General features: G+C 38.1%; 1 protein-coding gene across 1 annotated transcript; it reads left to right on the forward strand.

The window, feature by feature from the left end:
• Positions 1-1,997: 1,997 nt before the first annotated feature.
• On the forward strand, positions 1,998-14,633 carry stum (stum, mechanosensory transduction mediator homolog). Its single transcript, XM_063901719.1, has 4 exons — positions 1,998-2,223; positions 2,566-2,796; positions 8,794-8,976; positions 12,166-14,633. The coding sequence occupies exons 1-4, from the start codon at positions 2,202-2,204 to the stop codon at positions 12,198-12,200; spliced, it is 471 nt and encodes a 156-aa protein (XP_063757789.1). The 5' UTR covers positions 1,998-2,201; the 3' UTR covers positions 12,201-14,633.
• The last annotated feature ends 2,838 nt before the right edge of the window (positions 14,634-17,471 follow it).

Below are 17,471 nucleotides of genomic sequence, written 5' to 3' on the forward strand. Positions count from 1 at the left end.
ACAAACCCATTTAATGACTGAGAAATCCACGAGTAGCTTCCTTGAAATGAGAAGCACAAAGAACGCTAATGTCCCTGCTGCTTTATCCTAACAACCAAATAATGAGAGAAGTAAAGAGAAGGGAGCACAGAAAAACCACAAAAGCCAGCGACATTTTGCAAAAGAAAAGATGAGAGGAAAAGGTGTGTGAGAGTCATTGTGCGGAGGTCCCAGTCAGGGGGCGGGGGACACAATTGGATGTCATTAGGACACACACACACACACACACACACACACACACACACACACACACACACACACACACACACACACACACACACACACACACACACACACATAAATAACGTGTGTGTGATGTCAGCTTTTCCTGGCAGATGAATGAACCCTGAGAGAACGATTGAGAGAGAGTGTGTGTTTGTACGATGGAGAAAGGGTCGAAGAGGCAAGAATGCATGCACACATCTGAAAAACTTTTACCATTATATAAAGTTCAGAAAATCAGAAATTAAAATATAAATCTAGCAAAGCCAACAGAGCTCCACCTGTGAGTCACTTCAAGACGGCCGCCATCTAACTTTTCTCATCATGTTGTCATGGCAATAAGCATCAGCACATGACACAGCACGCCTTTGGCTGAGCAATCCAGTAATGAATGGGTTCAGGCGGTCCATATTTCTCAGAGTCCTTCGCCGTCAGACAAACGATAAAGGCGCTTTGCATGACAAAAAGAAAGAGAGAGCACCTTCTATAGCGGCCGCCTTTTGTGCTTCAAAGAAGATTAAAAAGGAAATTAAAAGTGGGAATGGAGCTGGAATTAGGAGAGGGAGATACAGGGAGATGAGAATGGGGAGACGGAGAGGGGACCAAGAAACCTTGAGATCAATATCTTCCGTATAATTACCCTCAGCTTCCTGGGTTGCTAGGAGACTAACCAGAGATGAGAGAGAGGGAAGGAGAGACGGACAGAGAGACACACACAAGCTGGGAATAATTTCAGGGTCTGCACTGATTTCCTTTGTGTTTTTTGTCACTTGACATGAAGAGCCGACAGAGTACTGAAAAAGTGAGATGGAGAGAATTAAGTGAAAGTCAGAAATAGAGTTTAGAGAGGACGGGGGGGGGGGGGGGGGGAGGATGGGGGGGCAGGGGGTTGAGGGGATGGACAGAAATTACTGGTCTTTGGGGGATTTGGTCACATGAATAATTACTGAGATATTGATACTGCTGTCATTTCAATGTCCACTTTGTCCTTGCTTCCTGTCGCTCACCCTCGTCTATCTATTTATTTTTGCATATTTTCATATTTTCTGCCTTCTTGCACTTTTTCCTTGCTGTCACGTTGCTTACTTTGTCTGACAAAATCTGTGTTTAAAGCCATAAATCTGGTTATATCATAATCAGATTTGAGCTAATTGCTAGGTACGTTAACACATACAAGTAATTTGTTTTGGTTTAGGGTGGTGTAAACATAAATACAACAAGGACATTATTTGTAAGAGAAGGTCCAAAACAGAATGATTATAAGAAAATAGAACGATTATAAAAAGAAAATATAAAAAAAACGATCTAAGGTTAAAAATAATAAAGACCAATATTTACCCCAAAAATAAATATTTAAAAAAGAGGGCTTTGCAGATTTTAAGAGAGGTAGGTATATATAGAAATCTTGTTTGAATGATGTGCATTAATGTTATTGGGGGGTATAATTTCATCTCTTTCCACTTGCTTCAATATCTTGTGAATGCATGATAAATTCATTAAACACACATCATTATAATCTATTAACAATAGCTATAGAATCCAACCATCCTCTTTATGTTCATCCTAAATTTTATGTCCAATGCATTAATGCCTCTAATTATTTATTTCCAACCAGAGGCACTGAATGACAGCTTGTTGAATGTGATCTCATTGAATGCTAATGTTAAATTGGTGCACTGTTCCTTTAAATGGAGGGAGAGGATGGGCAGAGGGAGAGAAAGAGAGGGAGAGAGGAACAGAGATGTAGTAGGGAGAGGGGGGTTGAGAGTGCACTTTCTCTTTGTCTTGTAGAGGTGTGCGGGGTGAGCGGGATTTGACCGAATAAAAAATAAATAAAGAATGAAGTGAGTTCAGAGGAATTTACTGAAAAGAGCCGCACAATTTTCAGAGGATTTTTTCCCCTACATTTTTTAAAGGAGGATCTGTCTTTTCTGAGAAACATGTTGGACTTGGACTCAAATGGTAAACATCACTGATGCTCACTTCTAAAGGACTTGAAGAGATTTAAATGAAGATAGCCCAAAATAAATTTTCTTCAAGTGAAAGTGGGACTTAAAAGCTCGATCAATCCAAAGGAAATATACAGCACTGTATTATCTTCCTCTGGAATAAAGTTGAACAAGTTTCTATGGAAATAAATGAATGTTTCACTGATCAGTTCACACTACTTCAGACAACTTGTTGATGCACTTGACCAATTTCAACTGCTACTTCTTTTCAGTCAAGAGGGAGTGTGACAAAGGGAAAATCATTTCAATCTTTTTGCAGAAATCCATCTGAAATACCAACTATTTCCATTTTCAGGACATAAAATACAACAAAACAGAGAAAGAATGGCACAGAAAGAAGGAGGAGGGCGTGTCAAGACCGGGGACCAACTTGGGGCCAAAGCCATTGCAGGGGCCCCGACAGCAGGTGGAGGAGTGGTGGTGGAGGTCAGGGAGAAGAAAGGACCTCTGCGGGCTGCAATACCCACAATGCCTTTTCCTTTGGCTGTCATCTGTCTGTTTCTGAACACCTTCATACCGGGACTCGGTAAGCTGTAATATGTTGTGAAACTGAGAAAATGCTAAAAGTCCATAAAGTAAGGAATTAACTAGAAAGAATATTACGAAAAGAGAGCAAGAGAGACTCGGGATGCCAGCCAATAAGCAGATAAACAAACTATAAGGCAATCAGAGGGGAATATGTAACTATAAAAGCTTTGTGGAAAGTTTGCCGCAAATTTAGTTTGGAAAATATATTTGAACTGTGTCCAGCTCGCTTTCTAGTTTTTCCATTGCTCTGCCGTTTCCCTTCACAGGCAGGGAGAGAAGTATGTGAAAATGGTAAAGAAAGGTGGCCAGGGACTCCATTCACACCCAGCGCTTTAATAAAGGTGTCAGGCAAAAACTGTTTGCCTGTTGTTAATTCACACAGTGGTGCAATCGCACAACTCTGGGTCCTCATTATGAGCAGCTACATCATCACAGCAGGCAGAGACATTTCTGTTTTTATCATGGGTAGAAATCCTGACCATAGTTAATTATTTGAAAGAAAAAGTATACATAAAGTTATATAAACTGGGAATTATGGCATGGGTTTTGTCTTTTTTAACTGTAAAATGATACCAGAGATTCTTCCTGTAACTTGTGGTGGAAATAACAATACAGAATTTCTTGTCTGCAAAGGCTGAATGAAGAGCCCTTGTGTTGTACAGTCTTTATCTGGTTTTCATAAGCAGCTTGACACACAGCGTCCTTGAGACTGTAAAAAAAACAACCTGTGTGTGTATAATAGAGCTGCACGGTAAGTTCTGCTCTTAAGTTAAATAAAAATATAGCATTTTGTAGTCTGGGAACAAGCAAAACAGTATGACAAAACTATGAATGACTTTCCCTCTCTGGTTTTAAAGCCCATGATTGAGAAACACATCTAATCCCGAGATAAGGTATTACTGTACTGTTCTGTGTATAGTACGATAATGTAACAATAGTAATTACGTACAAGTAATACTCATATGTAAGATACAAACACATCTCTGTCATTCAACATTCTGAATTCCTTCAGTGGCTAATTTCAAAAGCAACTGAATTTAGGATGATAATGACGAGGAGTTTTTATGAATATAACTGGAAGCAGTAAATGAAATAAAAACAATCACAAAAAAAACATTCAGGGTTTTTTTTCTCTGACTTTCATTCACATTCAACGTCTATTTGCCTCAGGATATCTATCCACTGACTGCTTCAAATATGGTGTGTGTGTGTGTGTGCGTGTGTGTGTGTGCGTGTGTGTGTGTGTGTGTGTGTGTGTGTGTGTGTGTGTGTGTGTGTGTGTGTGTGTGTGTGTGTGTGTGTGTGTGTGTCTACTGTACAGTGTGAGTGTGTAGGTTGGCATGAATGCCTTGACATTTAATTGAAAAGCTGCAGCTAGTTGCCATGACGACGCTGACTGAAAACACAATGCATGTGTGTGTTTGAGAGTGCATGAGTCAATGCTGTTTGGGTCCAATTGAGTTAGTGAAGAGGCTTCTTCTATTCAAAATATTAACACTGTAAAATGACCAATAACGCAAAACACTTTAATGAAATAACAAACTGGAGCGCCCTGGTGTTTTATTGTCAATCCCTTTTCCTGAGAAACATTACTGGATCACAGAAAATAAACAGTTTCTGAAGATAATGACCAGATGGCATGATGTAATGTGTACGTTACTTATGAAAAATGTGTCCACTGTCATACTTATTTGTTGTTGCGCAACAAAGTATGTATTTCTAATAGCCAACAAGCTAGCTAGCTAACTTGCCAATTTCCAAAGTTGAGAACATTTACTGTAAAACAACTCAAGTTTACAAATAATGATTTCATTTCTTGTTAAATCTTAACATGACTATAATAACTCTAATCGTATATGGAGGTGTGTCATACTTATCGAGTGTATCAATACAACGCTGCATTGATTTTGAGTGGGTGGGTTTGTGTCGTCCTGCAGAGATTGGCCGTACTTATGATTTATTTGCTGCTGCTTAGAAGTGAGAAACTACAGATGCCAGCTGGTTTAATGAAGATGTACCCAATATCCCTGATGTTGGAACTGTAGATGAAGGTAGTAGTGGTTTTGAGCTTAGAGATCCTGCACAAGGAGGACCATTTTTTGATCAACTAATCAAGTAACAGTCCCTAGTATTTGTAGGAAAATGAATAGAAATGTACATTTTGTACCCAGTTGTAATGCAATAAACAGATTCAAATGCACCACTTAAAATCTGCATTATATAGGCAGTACATAGTATGGATAAGACTGTTACTATAATACCTAATTTGTGTAGTTGTATCTTGTTTAAAGCTGGGCAACTGATTACTGTATTATTTTCAGCAGCGTGTTTCCAATTTGCAATTTAAGAGTTACTAAAGAAACACTTGTTATGAAAATGTAATCCTTCTGGTCCAATAAAACTTGTTCTAACGGTTTTACATTACATTTGTTTTTCCTCTCCTTTTCCTTTTCACCTCTGTTTGTTCTCCTATGTCTCTTTCTGTTTTACTGTCTTTCACACTCTTACACTCCATCATTAACCTCCCACACTAGCTGTGGGTGCTTCTCAGAGTCCTCTGTAATTATAGTCATTAGTCTGGGTAACACACACACACACACACACACACACACACACACACACACACACACACACACACACACACACACACACACACACACACACACACACACACACACACACACACACACACACACACACGGGATTGTCAGAGTACATTTCTCAGACCGAGAAGTACAAAGACTAAATGACACTTTTTTATTGCAGTGGTTTTATGTGGTTATTTCTTTTATTCAAATGCACAGATGCATGCACATAAGCTGTTTCCTTTGCTTCAGATTAATTAAAGTGCTTTTTGAAAGGTGCTGCTTAAGGTCAGCCACTACAAAGTGTTCACAATTATTTATATTTCACTTTACTTTCATTCACAGAAAATTATCTTCAAGATATACAGTATCTTGGATATTTCCTCTAACATCCAACAGCCGCAATGTTTAAAGCCATGTTGCATTGGCTTATTAACTTCTGAACATGAAACGAGAGACAGAAGTGTCTACTAAAAGGCAAGGAGGAAAACAGCAGTGCATTGTTGTTTGAATGGTGTCCAAATATGGCATTAAAGCATCGAGGAGCATTCATTATGCTAGAGAGGACAGATGTGGATTTGTAAATAGGCATCTCTTGGATCACATGTTTATCATCTTTACCAACTCAGGCTTGCAGCTTGTGTCCAGGCCCCCAATGGCCAGATAATCAGTAATTGCAGGAGAAAGGCACTTTTTAAAGCTACATTTTTAAGGGCTCTTTTTTTCCGATGCATACTTCTTTGAATAGCTTTTTACTATTTGATTTGTATTAATGGAAAACAATAATTATACATGTTAGTTGGCACAGCAAATGCCGGTTTCAGTAAAATAAAAAACCTACTGCTCAATGAACACAACACACACAAGTGGTATCTGAAAAAAATACCAGACTGCATGCCAAAGACGGAGGTGATGTGTAACCATTCAGCCACCAGCTTGCTGTCAATCTAAGCTCATGTGTGGAGGTGGGCAGCTCCACTAGGAGCCAGAGCATCTGCTGGTGGGCGTGGCCCCCGCAACCTGAAAACGTTTCCGTCTGATCAGAACATATCGGCCTATGAGTGGAATCTCATTTTAGCCCACCGTTGCTCTTTTCCGGTGAGGCTTTGAAATGAGCGTCGGTTAAAAACTTTTAAGAGGAAGCAATGTCTTATTCGTCTATCCTTTTCCACATGTAATTGTTGCCTTTAAATAACAAAACAAAACAAACGTTTCCTGGAATGCTTACTATTCTGGGATTGTGCTTGTACCAGAGTATGACTTTTTGGAAACCATTCCTAATAAGGCCATTGTGGGGCATGAGAAAGTAAATATTGAGGCGTACATTCAGATATGTCAGAGATTATACGACAAACTGGTATGTTTTTGTTTCTATAGAAAGATTTATTATGACAGAGCCCTCCGTTTTTACTTCTCCTGATAACTAGCTAATCAGAAAGATGGATATGAACAGATGGAGGAAAAAAAACATTAAACATAGCGAGAAAAAGTCATAAGAAACTTCAACTGTAGATGAGTCGACTTGGGCCTTTCGAGATGCAGCTGGCAGCCTACAGTTCTTGTCCCCCCCACCTGCTCTGATATTTGAATCTCTCAGATGTAGAAAGAAATGGTGCTGGCAAAAAGACAAGTGCCAAGGCCATGATGCACACAACGCTCACAAAGCATTTCCTGTGTGGCATTGAGTATTTTCAGTATTTTGTTCAGTTATTTGCAAAAGGGTACAAAAAGCCTGCAGGGAGAAGATCTTAATGTGAATATAATCTGTGAATAATAACACTGTTTTAATAAATATAAAAACCCTATCTTGGCCTTTGTGACTCACTTCAAACATTTAGAGTTACACAAAAGACACACAGTGTGACTTTGTGAATAAATATTTAAAAAGCCAGTTTAGTGAAAATGTTGTCAACATAATTGCTCTTTAGGATTTAATTTCATCGAGGCTTTTTGAAGAACATGAACATGCATGTCTCAAAAATGAAGTGTTTGAAATCAAATCCTATACCCTTAAACAAGCCTGTTGGACCTTGGGAATAAGACCATTTTATTATAAATGGGATGAATTCTAAAACATTCTGTAGATCAACTCAAGTATAGGTGAGAAAAGGGTACAGTAGTACATGGACATTTCCTAAAATGATTTAGTTCTGGATGACTCACTGTTATTTATGAATGGCACAAGTATGCATGCGTTTGTATTCTGTCCATAAGACTTTATTTAAGAAGGGTCATTTCTAGACTGGACCCTGATGTCTACAATTACTGGATGGCAGTAAGTAACAGGAAGTCAGGAAGTGTTGCTGCATTTAGGAGAATTTCATATCATTCACAAATACGAATGTACTGTATGAATATCAGCTGGGCAGAGAGCGCTGCAATTTTGTCAATATTCAATATCACATAGACCCACGCTGAGTCAAATTCATATTCTACTCCCGAGGGGATGTTGTCATGGAAACATCCTGTAATTAAATAATTTGATTTATGTGAACAGACACAGACATGCCTCCATGTGTGGCACATGCGCACCGCACATGCGCACCGCACATGCGCGCGCACACACACACACACACACACACACACACACACACACACACACACACACACACACACACACACACACACACACACACACACACACACACACAACGAGCGGGGCGGGGGATGTCTCCATATAATAAGATAAGGAGTTATATTGGATTTCATTTAGGCCGACAAAAATTGTCCACAGAGATAATTCTGTTATGGGAGAAGTGGATGTTAGTATCGATTTGTCTGCATCTTTCTGTTCATTTTTCCAAAGACATAGATCCACTCTTTATAAAGCCACTTTTACTCAGGGACGCTGAGTGGACGTGTGACATTGTATCACTGTGTCAAAGAGCTTCACTCATTCGCTCTGGGAAAAGGGGAGTTCTTTTCAGTTTCCCATGGTTTTATTTTTGCTAATGGAACACTGGTATTGTGACCCATGACATTTGTTTTTTAGAGACACATCTAAACAAATAGATAAGGACATATATCTATGGTGTCAGGACATGGACATCCTAAATATTGGTTTATGAAACAAAATGTAAATTCCCAAAAATGACAATTGCAGCTGCAAGCTTATCTAGCATTGGTATTGTTTGAAGTATCAAATTGAGATACAGCTTATGTGTTTAGTGCTAATTTGTTAATGTTTACACACTAAACTGAGATGGTAAACATGGTAAACATAACCTGCAAAACATCAGCAAGTTAGCATACTGAAGTTAGCAATTAGCTCAAATTACACTGGATTTTACTTTTGTCCTGTCCTGTCTTGTCTTTTCAGTGAGTGATGGATGATATTGTATTCAGGTATAGTTAAGTAAAACATTAAATGTACTTAGTTGTGTACAACTCGTTTTGTGGTTCCTCTGCAGGTACCTTCATCTCAGCGTTCACGGTGCTGTGCGGAGCTCGCAGCGAGCTGATCCCACAGCGAGGCGTTTGTTGTGTGTTTTGGCTGAACGTGGCAGCAGCCGTCATCCAGATACTGACAGCTGTTATCATGGTGGGATGGATCATGAGCATCTTCTGGGGAATGGACATGGTCATCTTGGCAAGTCAGTACTTATCCAGCTGTGTTTATCCTTCCATCTGACAGTCTTCTAATCACCTCTGTTTTGTTATAATCATCTCATTTCCTTTTGTCTGTCTCATGACATGCAGTAGGCTGAGTTTATCCAAACAATTAACAAATTCACAATATGAAAATGTAATTACAAAACCTCTGTGAAATCTTTGGTTGGAATCTGCTTTAATATTGGGGTCACACAGAGGTCATGGTTAGTGTTAAGCCTGAAGGGATGGGGCAAATTTGGAAATGAACCTCCATGATCAATTGGTACTTTTTTTCCCCTCATGATATCTTAATGTTGACATTTCTTTTCCAACGTTATTTTTAGAAAGATGATAAAAGTGTAATACTATCTTGTTTAAGCTTTCAATAAATTGCTGAAAAAACAGCAGTAAATCAGTTTGATCGTATGATAACAAGCAAGCAAGTCTATCTTTGTCCAAAAACTATTAAACACAGTCCATGTGGCACATCATTGCACTGGGTGACATGTAAGAAAAGAAATCCTCAAACATTGCATTATTAACTCCGGTTTGAACATTTGCTGAAAATTGCAGTATGCATCTATTTAATGAAATAAGATATGACCCAAAAGTAGTTCAAAAGACATGTTTTCCGGGCTGCCAGATGGCTCAGTGGTTAGAGCTGGCAACCCATATGCGGCCACAGCTGCCCAGTAGGCCAGTTTGAATCCCGATCTGTAAAAATTGGTCATCATTGAGAGGGCAAAGGAACCAAAACGGTTAAATAGGGGCACTGATTTCAGCAGAAAATAGTATTCATTGGTTTTACAGTTTTGAACTATACTCTCAGCTGGTTTTGATAAGCCAAACTTATAGCCGCTTTGCACAACACTTATTTGTTTTAAAAGGGCTCTTTACTTTATTAACAGAAGGAGCAAGAATGTAGGGTAGGTAGAACAGAGGTCGGAGAGGTTGGGTAATTTTAGTTCTTTATCAGAAAGTAGTGTGATCACCTTGGGCTTTGACACACACACACACACACACACACACACACACACACACACACACACACACACACACACACACACACACACACACACACACACACACACACACACACACACACACACACACACACACACACACACACACACACACACACACACACCCTTTGAATTACCACAGCGCTCTCTCCTTTTGTGCGTACAAGTGTGCATTGTGCCGTAATTGCTGCCTGCGTGTGCAACCCAAAGTGTGGTGGTACTTACATGGATGCCAAAACTCCTGTGTGTGAGGTACAGTAATTGTGAGTGTGTGGGAGTGAGAGTACCCCTGTGGTGTTGCTCACTGCTCCTGACTGTTTTTTAAGCCTCTGGGCGAATGTCTTATTCAATTGTTGTTGCCCAAAAATCTCTACAATGTTTAGCGCTCATGATTAGCCTCATATTACATATTTATTTTGAGTAATAAAACCATTTCCCTGTGAGCACTGAATGCTAGGTTCAAAATCTTGCTTCCAGGTCCATTATTATTCAACTATTCATCACCACAATACATGTCTTTGTGTCTGGGATGCTCTTATTCACCTAATCCGTCTTTGACTGTAATAATGCTGCAAATTTATGAATTACTCCCTCCCTCGGTGGTGAGTCCATGTTGCATCAGTGTTCTTTCTATACGTCCATTTCAACAAACACTTCCTCCTTTCTTCTACCCTCTCTTCTCTCCCTCCCATTAATCTAATGATCATGGTTTTCTCTTCCTCCCACTGATCTCATTCCTTCTCTATCTAATGATTGTTCTATCCTCTCTCAGTATTCCTCCCACTCTCTGCCCGCCCCCCCTCGTCTTCCTCTATGCCTCAGTTTCTTTCTTTCTTTCTGTCCCTGTTTTGTTCATTGATTCAGATTGTGACTGCATGTGTTTTTATCTGATCATGTATGCATCTTAAAACAAGGTAAGCTTTTTGAAAGTTACTAAAAATGGTCTGCAGAGATTTCTTTCCAAAAGGCATGTCTTAGGACTCATCTTCAGAACAATAACACTTATTACTTATTAAACAATGAAACTTGTGGTTTTTATTTCTAACTCTGTTCTCTTCTTTTGTGTTCTCCCTCTCCATGAACTCAAGTTTCTGATGGTAGGTGTTTCTCTTTTTTTCTATCTCACTAACAGCGAGTAATTAGAATTGCGTAGAAGCACAACGTCACAGAAAAAAAATCAATAGTCAGCTTTGGGTAATTTAACATTTGGAATAAGCCAAAACAAATACGAGCATTTCCCAGGCTTACTTATAAAAACATTGAATCAGAACTTTCTCATGGTCTTTCACCTTGGTGGAAAGGAGTCACATATGTTTGGTATCTCAACCAGAATCTCATGAGCTAAAGCATTTAAGATAGTTATTGAACTCTGAAATAGTTGTACCCTAGTTGACATAGTCTGTAACTTTAGCTCTTGGACTGCTTCTTGTCTGTGTTGGCATTAAAAAAGGCATCAAAGTTCACTCTTAACCCTGAAAATAAAGCATGCCTCTGCCAACAAAAGGTGTGTGCATTGCTAAAAAATTATACAGAAACTAGCTAGTCCTGGCCCCTTTACCTCCCATTTAAAGTCATGAGTTTTTTTCTTCATTTGTCAGGTTACAGGTGGTCTAGATAATGATTTGATTACACATTAACCTTTAAGTAAATATTCAAACCACTTCTAATTGATAGGAAATCTTTCTGGAACAAGATTTTATTATAGTAGGGCTGTTATTTGGGGTTACTTTGTGCTTCTTTTTTTAACAACATTGTCTTTAAAAACCAACACATTTATAACCATACCCCCTTCTGTCTAAGGCAATACATGAGGTAGTACAATACATGACAGATTCCTTTCGATGATTCCATAAATATAAATCCAATCAAAATATTGGCCGTTGCCCCCAGAGGCTAGATGGTTGTGATGGAAAGCCGATGAGTTCTGAGATGCTTGCAAGCCAATACTTGACAAAACATTCATTCATAATGCCTCAACTTAGTTACCTTTTGATGGTCGGCACCCTCTTTGCTTTAATTTCTATCAATTAAAAAGGGGATGGAGAAAGGCAAGTATCGTACATTCCAGTAATTGTATCATGCATTTAAAAGACTCTTCACCATGGCTGTAAAAGCCTTTTATTTCTACAAGCATTCAAAAAATCGCCCTCTCACTATTTTCTTCATCAGGCTATAGAGACCAGGGTCTTCCTGAGGACGTCTGAGAGGTCCCTCTCATGTTTCCTGATGGATCACATTGAACCCCCCCATGCCTGAAGGTGACCTTTACCTTTGTGATGACCTGCAGCTGTCTGTCTTCTAAATGCCGGGGAAGCAGAGGGATTCAAATAAATTAGGTACATGGAGAAAAAAAATGAAGGAAGGAATCAGCTGAGTGCTTCTGATTGCAAGTTGCTGACGAGAAAAAACATGCTGAAGCTGTACAGTCGCAAGAAAAACAATGTGTTTGTATTTTGACGATTAATAGCAGTGCTTTCTGAGTTTTGTCTTTTGATATTTTTTATTTGATCTATTTGACATTTAACATAAATCTGTAAAAGTTTGTAGAGCAGACAACATGTTTCCTGCTCGACACGAGGGAAAGAAAGAAGGAGGAGGAAGATGTGCTGGCATTATGGAGAGAGAAACTTAAGATACTGGTTTGCAAAAAAAACATTTCTGTATGGCTTTTGAATTTTGATGAATGGAGGAAACACATCAACATTATTTAACTCATAACTAGTGTTTCTAGAATCAGCATTACTAATGCCTCTCAATTCGCTGCCAAACTGCTTAACACCAGTCATTCCAGTGTAAGATGTTCATGGATTTATTAGAAAGTTTCACTGTCTTTAGATTTTAGCATTAGCCTCCTGCGCAATTTAGTGGCCTTTCTTTTGTGATATTAACCCAACGTTGCTGCACTTTCATCAATTCTCAAAATAAATCATGTTCCAGCTTCTCTAAACTTTTTACAGCCCGTACAAAATCAGGCAGTCTCTAAATCTGACAATCACCGAACCTAGAATCAGCAATTATTCAGGCAATCAATGTGAAGCAAAACACGTCTTCCACTGTAGAATATGATCAATGATATTTGAAATAAGATGGAGGAATAATTTGCAACCACCCTATAGTTATTTACGCTACAATATTTTCCTTTTGAGGTGAAAATGCAACACATTTTAATCACACCGAGTCTCACTGCCGGCACAAGATGCATGTTATCCTCAAAATGACAGGAATGTGTGCAAAATCATTCATTCAACCTGTGACTATTTGATTCGAATTGTCATACCTCTGAAATGTGTAAACAAGTGTTAAAAGGATATCACACATGATTAGAACATTGTATCTTATTAACAATATGCCACTCTGGAGAATTGAGACACCGCCCTGTCTAATAAAAGATAACATTATTAGGATTCTGACTGAGGGCCTTTTGTTTGAACAGTTATTTTTGATTTGTTCTATAAGGATCATCAGCCAGGATATTTTAAACATAAGCACTCCTAACCAATATTAAAATATTTTGTATCTAATGTGTATATATCATGTTTGGGTGCAATATTGCAAATGGAGATTGGAGAATACATGCTATGGCCTCAGTACAACGTGTAGATTGGTAATTAGGGATAGACAATTCTATCTCGTAAAATGTTCAATCAAAAAGCTGTAATATTTAACACAACTTGCCTTGGAACTATCAATCCAAACAAAGCCTTTCCCAACAGTTTTCTCATGCACTGTATTATTGGCTCACTTCCCTGAAAAATATCCAAAAGTCTCAAAAGTCAAAGAGCCTTCAACGAAAAGGAATTAACCAGACAGGCTGATCTGTAACACTAATGAAAAGTCGAAATCACTCTCAAGAGTGTTAGCAGGAAGCTCAGTTAATGGGCTCCAACTGGGGCTTTTTGACTAAATGCTACTTACAGTTCACTTCTAAAAACAGATTGTTACTTCCATAAAATGGGACAAATTAAGCATGTCATGCAGCACATTTGTGGAAATAAATACATGTATTCATGACTACTTTCCAATTATGGTTGTGCCTTTATAGAAATCAGGCTTAATATGTATAAATCACATTGTTAATGTACTCTCTTCATATTTTGATTACCTACTTCTGATGTATCATTGATTTTTTTTTAATTATCTTGTATGTTTTAATTATCTTTATCATCTTAGCCAAATGCCTTTTTAAAGAGTACTGCTGTATTTTAAAGGACTGCACCAATGTTTGTCTGTGTATATGTTGTACAGTGTTTTTATGTGAGACAGATGGTGAAGTCCGTTATGGTGATGATGTTTAATGCCTTACAAATGACCAGAAGTGTTTCTGTAGCAGTGATGCTGGAGTTTATTTGCTTTGTGTGGGTTTGGGAGCAATTTAAAGATCTAAAACCATTGTTATTGATACACTTTGTTTTAATGATGGTGGTGTTGTGATCGCTTTTTCGATTGTAGATGAACATACTGCCACGTACAGTTTCCTGCATGCATAGTTTTGTTGGCAAGTCACTGTACAGAGTAACCTACATCATATTCAGAATGTTGTTTGTAGCTTTATTCTGAGACTTTGCAGAATTGATTTTATTTTAAGACATTAAGGTGACTGCAAAAAATCTTGCAATTAAAAGTTTTGGTTCAAATGATTTAATGCCTGTGACTGAATTGTGTCTGATTTCAGATGTTTCATTTTAAAGTGTTTATCAGCAGGGTTTATCCCATGTGAAACTGAGGAATTGTGTATTCATTGTTTTTCAAAGCAAAAATCATACAGGCTTATCCCTGTAGGACTCAATAAGCCCAACGCTTTTAATTAAATGGTGAATTCACCTCTGAGTCATCATGACTCATTAACATACCTCTCTGAATATATTCTGAGCTTGACATGAAAACTGTCAAAGCTGGGCTATGTTTGATATCAACCATGTTTCTCTTTGCTACCAAATTAGCTGTGAATCCTCTCTTTGTTTGTTTTTTGAACTCACTTCTTCATCAGAAGCTAAAGTAATCTTTCATTGAGCATTATAAGCATCCGAGTGCTTTTCTCAAGCATTAATGCGGCAATTATCTGTTTAAATGCCATTTTTAGTCAAATGTTTACTAAAATTGCAGCACTTAAAAATCTTAATTACCTAAGTTATCCCTTACTTTATTAAAGAGGTTGATATGTCATTTAATTGACATGTCTCTATATGTTTTAACTATACACATTTGAAGTACTAAACCATGAAAAAGTTGCAGAATCTTTAGTTTTACTCAAGCGCCGTCTTCAGGTCAACTCACAAGATAAACAAAACAAACTCAATTCATTTTCATGAATTAAATCATGCTGTATTAACCAAATAGGCCTCGTTCATACTCAGTCTCAGACACAATATGCTCATTACATCAACAGTCCAGGTGTGAAAACTAAATTCCATTCAAGTAAATACATTAAATTAGGACACCAGAAAAACACCAAATGTTTAGTAAAAGAGATTTCATTTGTGTGTGTCTTATCTTAATGGCCCAACAAGGCAAGGAAGTCCCCAGTTGCATCCCAACAGGTCCAAGATGCATCTGAACATGACTCCAATCATCCCACCGGCTCCAGGGATCAGCACAACTCCAGCAGGGCCTTGTCCAGAAAAATCATGAAATACATCTTTTTTGTTTTGTTTTAAGAGTAAAGATGCCCAAAACCTTAATTTAACTTAAACTCATCCACTAATTTAGCATTGTGTTCTCCATGCTGTTTCTGTTTCCCCACTTCCTCCAGCCTACAGGTGTCTCGTTTATCTCCTTCCTTTCCTGTCAGGATGGAGAATTGCTAATTGCTAATTAGCTAATGTTAGCCAGCTAGCATGCTAAACAAAGTTGCTTAACCATAAATGTACAGTATAAAGAAAGAAAGTGGGCTAAATCTAATACGAAACACTGTTAGCGTTGTCATTGTAAGCATATCTGAGCTTACCTACGCTAGCATTTAGCCAAAAGCATAAACCATAGTGCTGTTTACAGCTAGCTTGCAAATGTAGGCCTACTTTGATAATGTGAGCGGTATGCTACATTATGACTATTTCTTCAGTTAACATTACTTTACTGAAGTAGTAGCCTATTTTTTTTATATTGGAACTACATTATTTAGGATATAGAATTAAAACATATGAAGCAAAAAAGCATCACTAAGATTAAGTACAGTGAGAAGAAAACAATGCATTTCTTGACAATTCTCTAAAGTAAAACGATACTAAAGTACAATCTAACAATTAAATACCTCAGCTGGCGTTGTTTAACTTGATCAGATCTCGCTTAAAGGCTCAGAAGTTAACTTCTCGACTCCTCATTAAAACTGTATAAAATCAGTTTCCATAGCAATTTAAAAAATAGTCTAGTGAAAAGTCTGCACAAAGATTAAAAAAAAGAAGATGGAAATCACACTGAAACAAACTGCTAAAGTTACTGTTGTGAGGGTGTTTGCCTTTAAGAATTGTGCTCAGACTTGACTGTCCACTCATGCCAAATAAGGATTTGTCACTGCTTGTTCTTTCTCACCAGACTACAGTAGGTGCACAACATCCCTCCTAACACTCCCACCATCCTCTCTTCAGTGTAAACACAACCAGTGCTGAGCTGTTTCCATGTCAGCTCAGCAAGTTGCAATGTCAAAACAAATTTAGGTCATCAGGATATAACACAGCAACAACGCTGGTTAGAAAACCTTTACCCCTCATGGGATGCAAACTGCAGTTGCAGCCTCAGTATAGTCACAGTATTCTAACCCCAACATATTTGCAACTTTAAACTATCCATGGTCCTGACCTTATGGAAAATATACTGTTACTTAGTGTTTCTAGGATGGCAGTCACATGTGGTTTCTGTCAAACAGATTATGAACATATATTCTTGGAAAAACTGCAGATTGCAAACTAGACTTTGCTTGTTAGCCAGACTAGAAATTAAAATTGAATAAATATACTAGCAAGTGTATGCTTTCATAAGAATAATAAATCATTGCAGTTCAAATATACTTAATTCATGCTGTAGATTATGAGGTTTGCAGCCATATAATGAGACAAGTTCATTTGATTAGCTAATTCAGCTTAAACTATAGTTTACCCTGAAGTGGATCTGGTTTGTTTAATATAAATCGATGAGCACCTAATGACCATTGTTGCTTTGCTTTGCTATTCTCACTACCACAGCTGCTTACAGAATATTGTCTAATAAAGCAGAGATTACTCTCTTAAAGCCAGCTGAGTTTCATTTAATTATCCGTCTTGCTTCTGGCTGGTTATGTTTGTCTTTTATTAGCTTGAGTCAGTATTTTAGCAATGGAGTTTTATTCAACAGGACCTGTTAAGTCATTATGTGGAATCGCAACAGCGCCGTGTGCTGGACACTGAGGTGAATCACGACTGTCTGTGTCTGAAAAACAAGTTTGGAGTTATTGGATTAAGTGTGAACACTCAAAAAGTATTACAATTGAGGGTGACTCAGAGAGG

This window comes from Eleginops maclovinus, chromosome 15, assembly GCF_036324505.1.
Source record: "Eleginops maclovinus isolate JMC-PN-2008 ecotype Puerto Natales chromosome 15, JC_Emac_rtc_rv5, whole genome shotgun sequence".
Lineage (NCBI taxonomy): Eukaryota > Metazoa > Chordata > Actinopteri > Perciformes > Eleginopidae > Eleginops > Eleginops maclovinus.

What these genes read in the sequence shown, in the direction of transcription:
- stum (XM_063901719.1), top strand. Translation starts at nt 2,202, where the DNA reads ATGTTGGACTTGGACTCAAATG. An exon ending in GTTGGACTTGGACTCAAATG is followed by an intron (nt 2,224 to 2,565) that starts GTAAACATCACT and finishes TTCCATTTTCAG; the next exon opens with GACATAAAATACAACAAAAC. An exon ending in CACCTTCATACCGGGACTCG is followed by an intron (nt 2,797 to 8,793) that starts GTAAGCTGTAAT and finishes GTTCCTCTGCAG; the next exon opens with GTACCTTCATCTCAGCGTTC.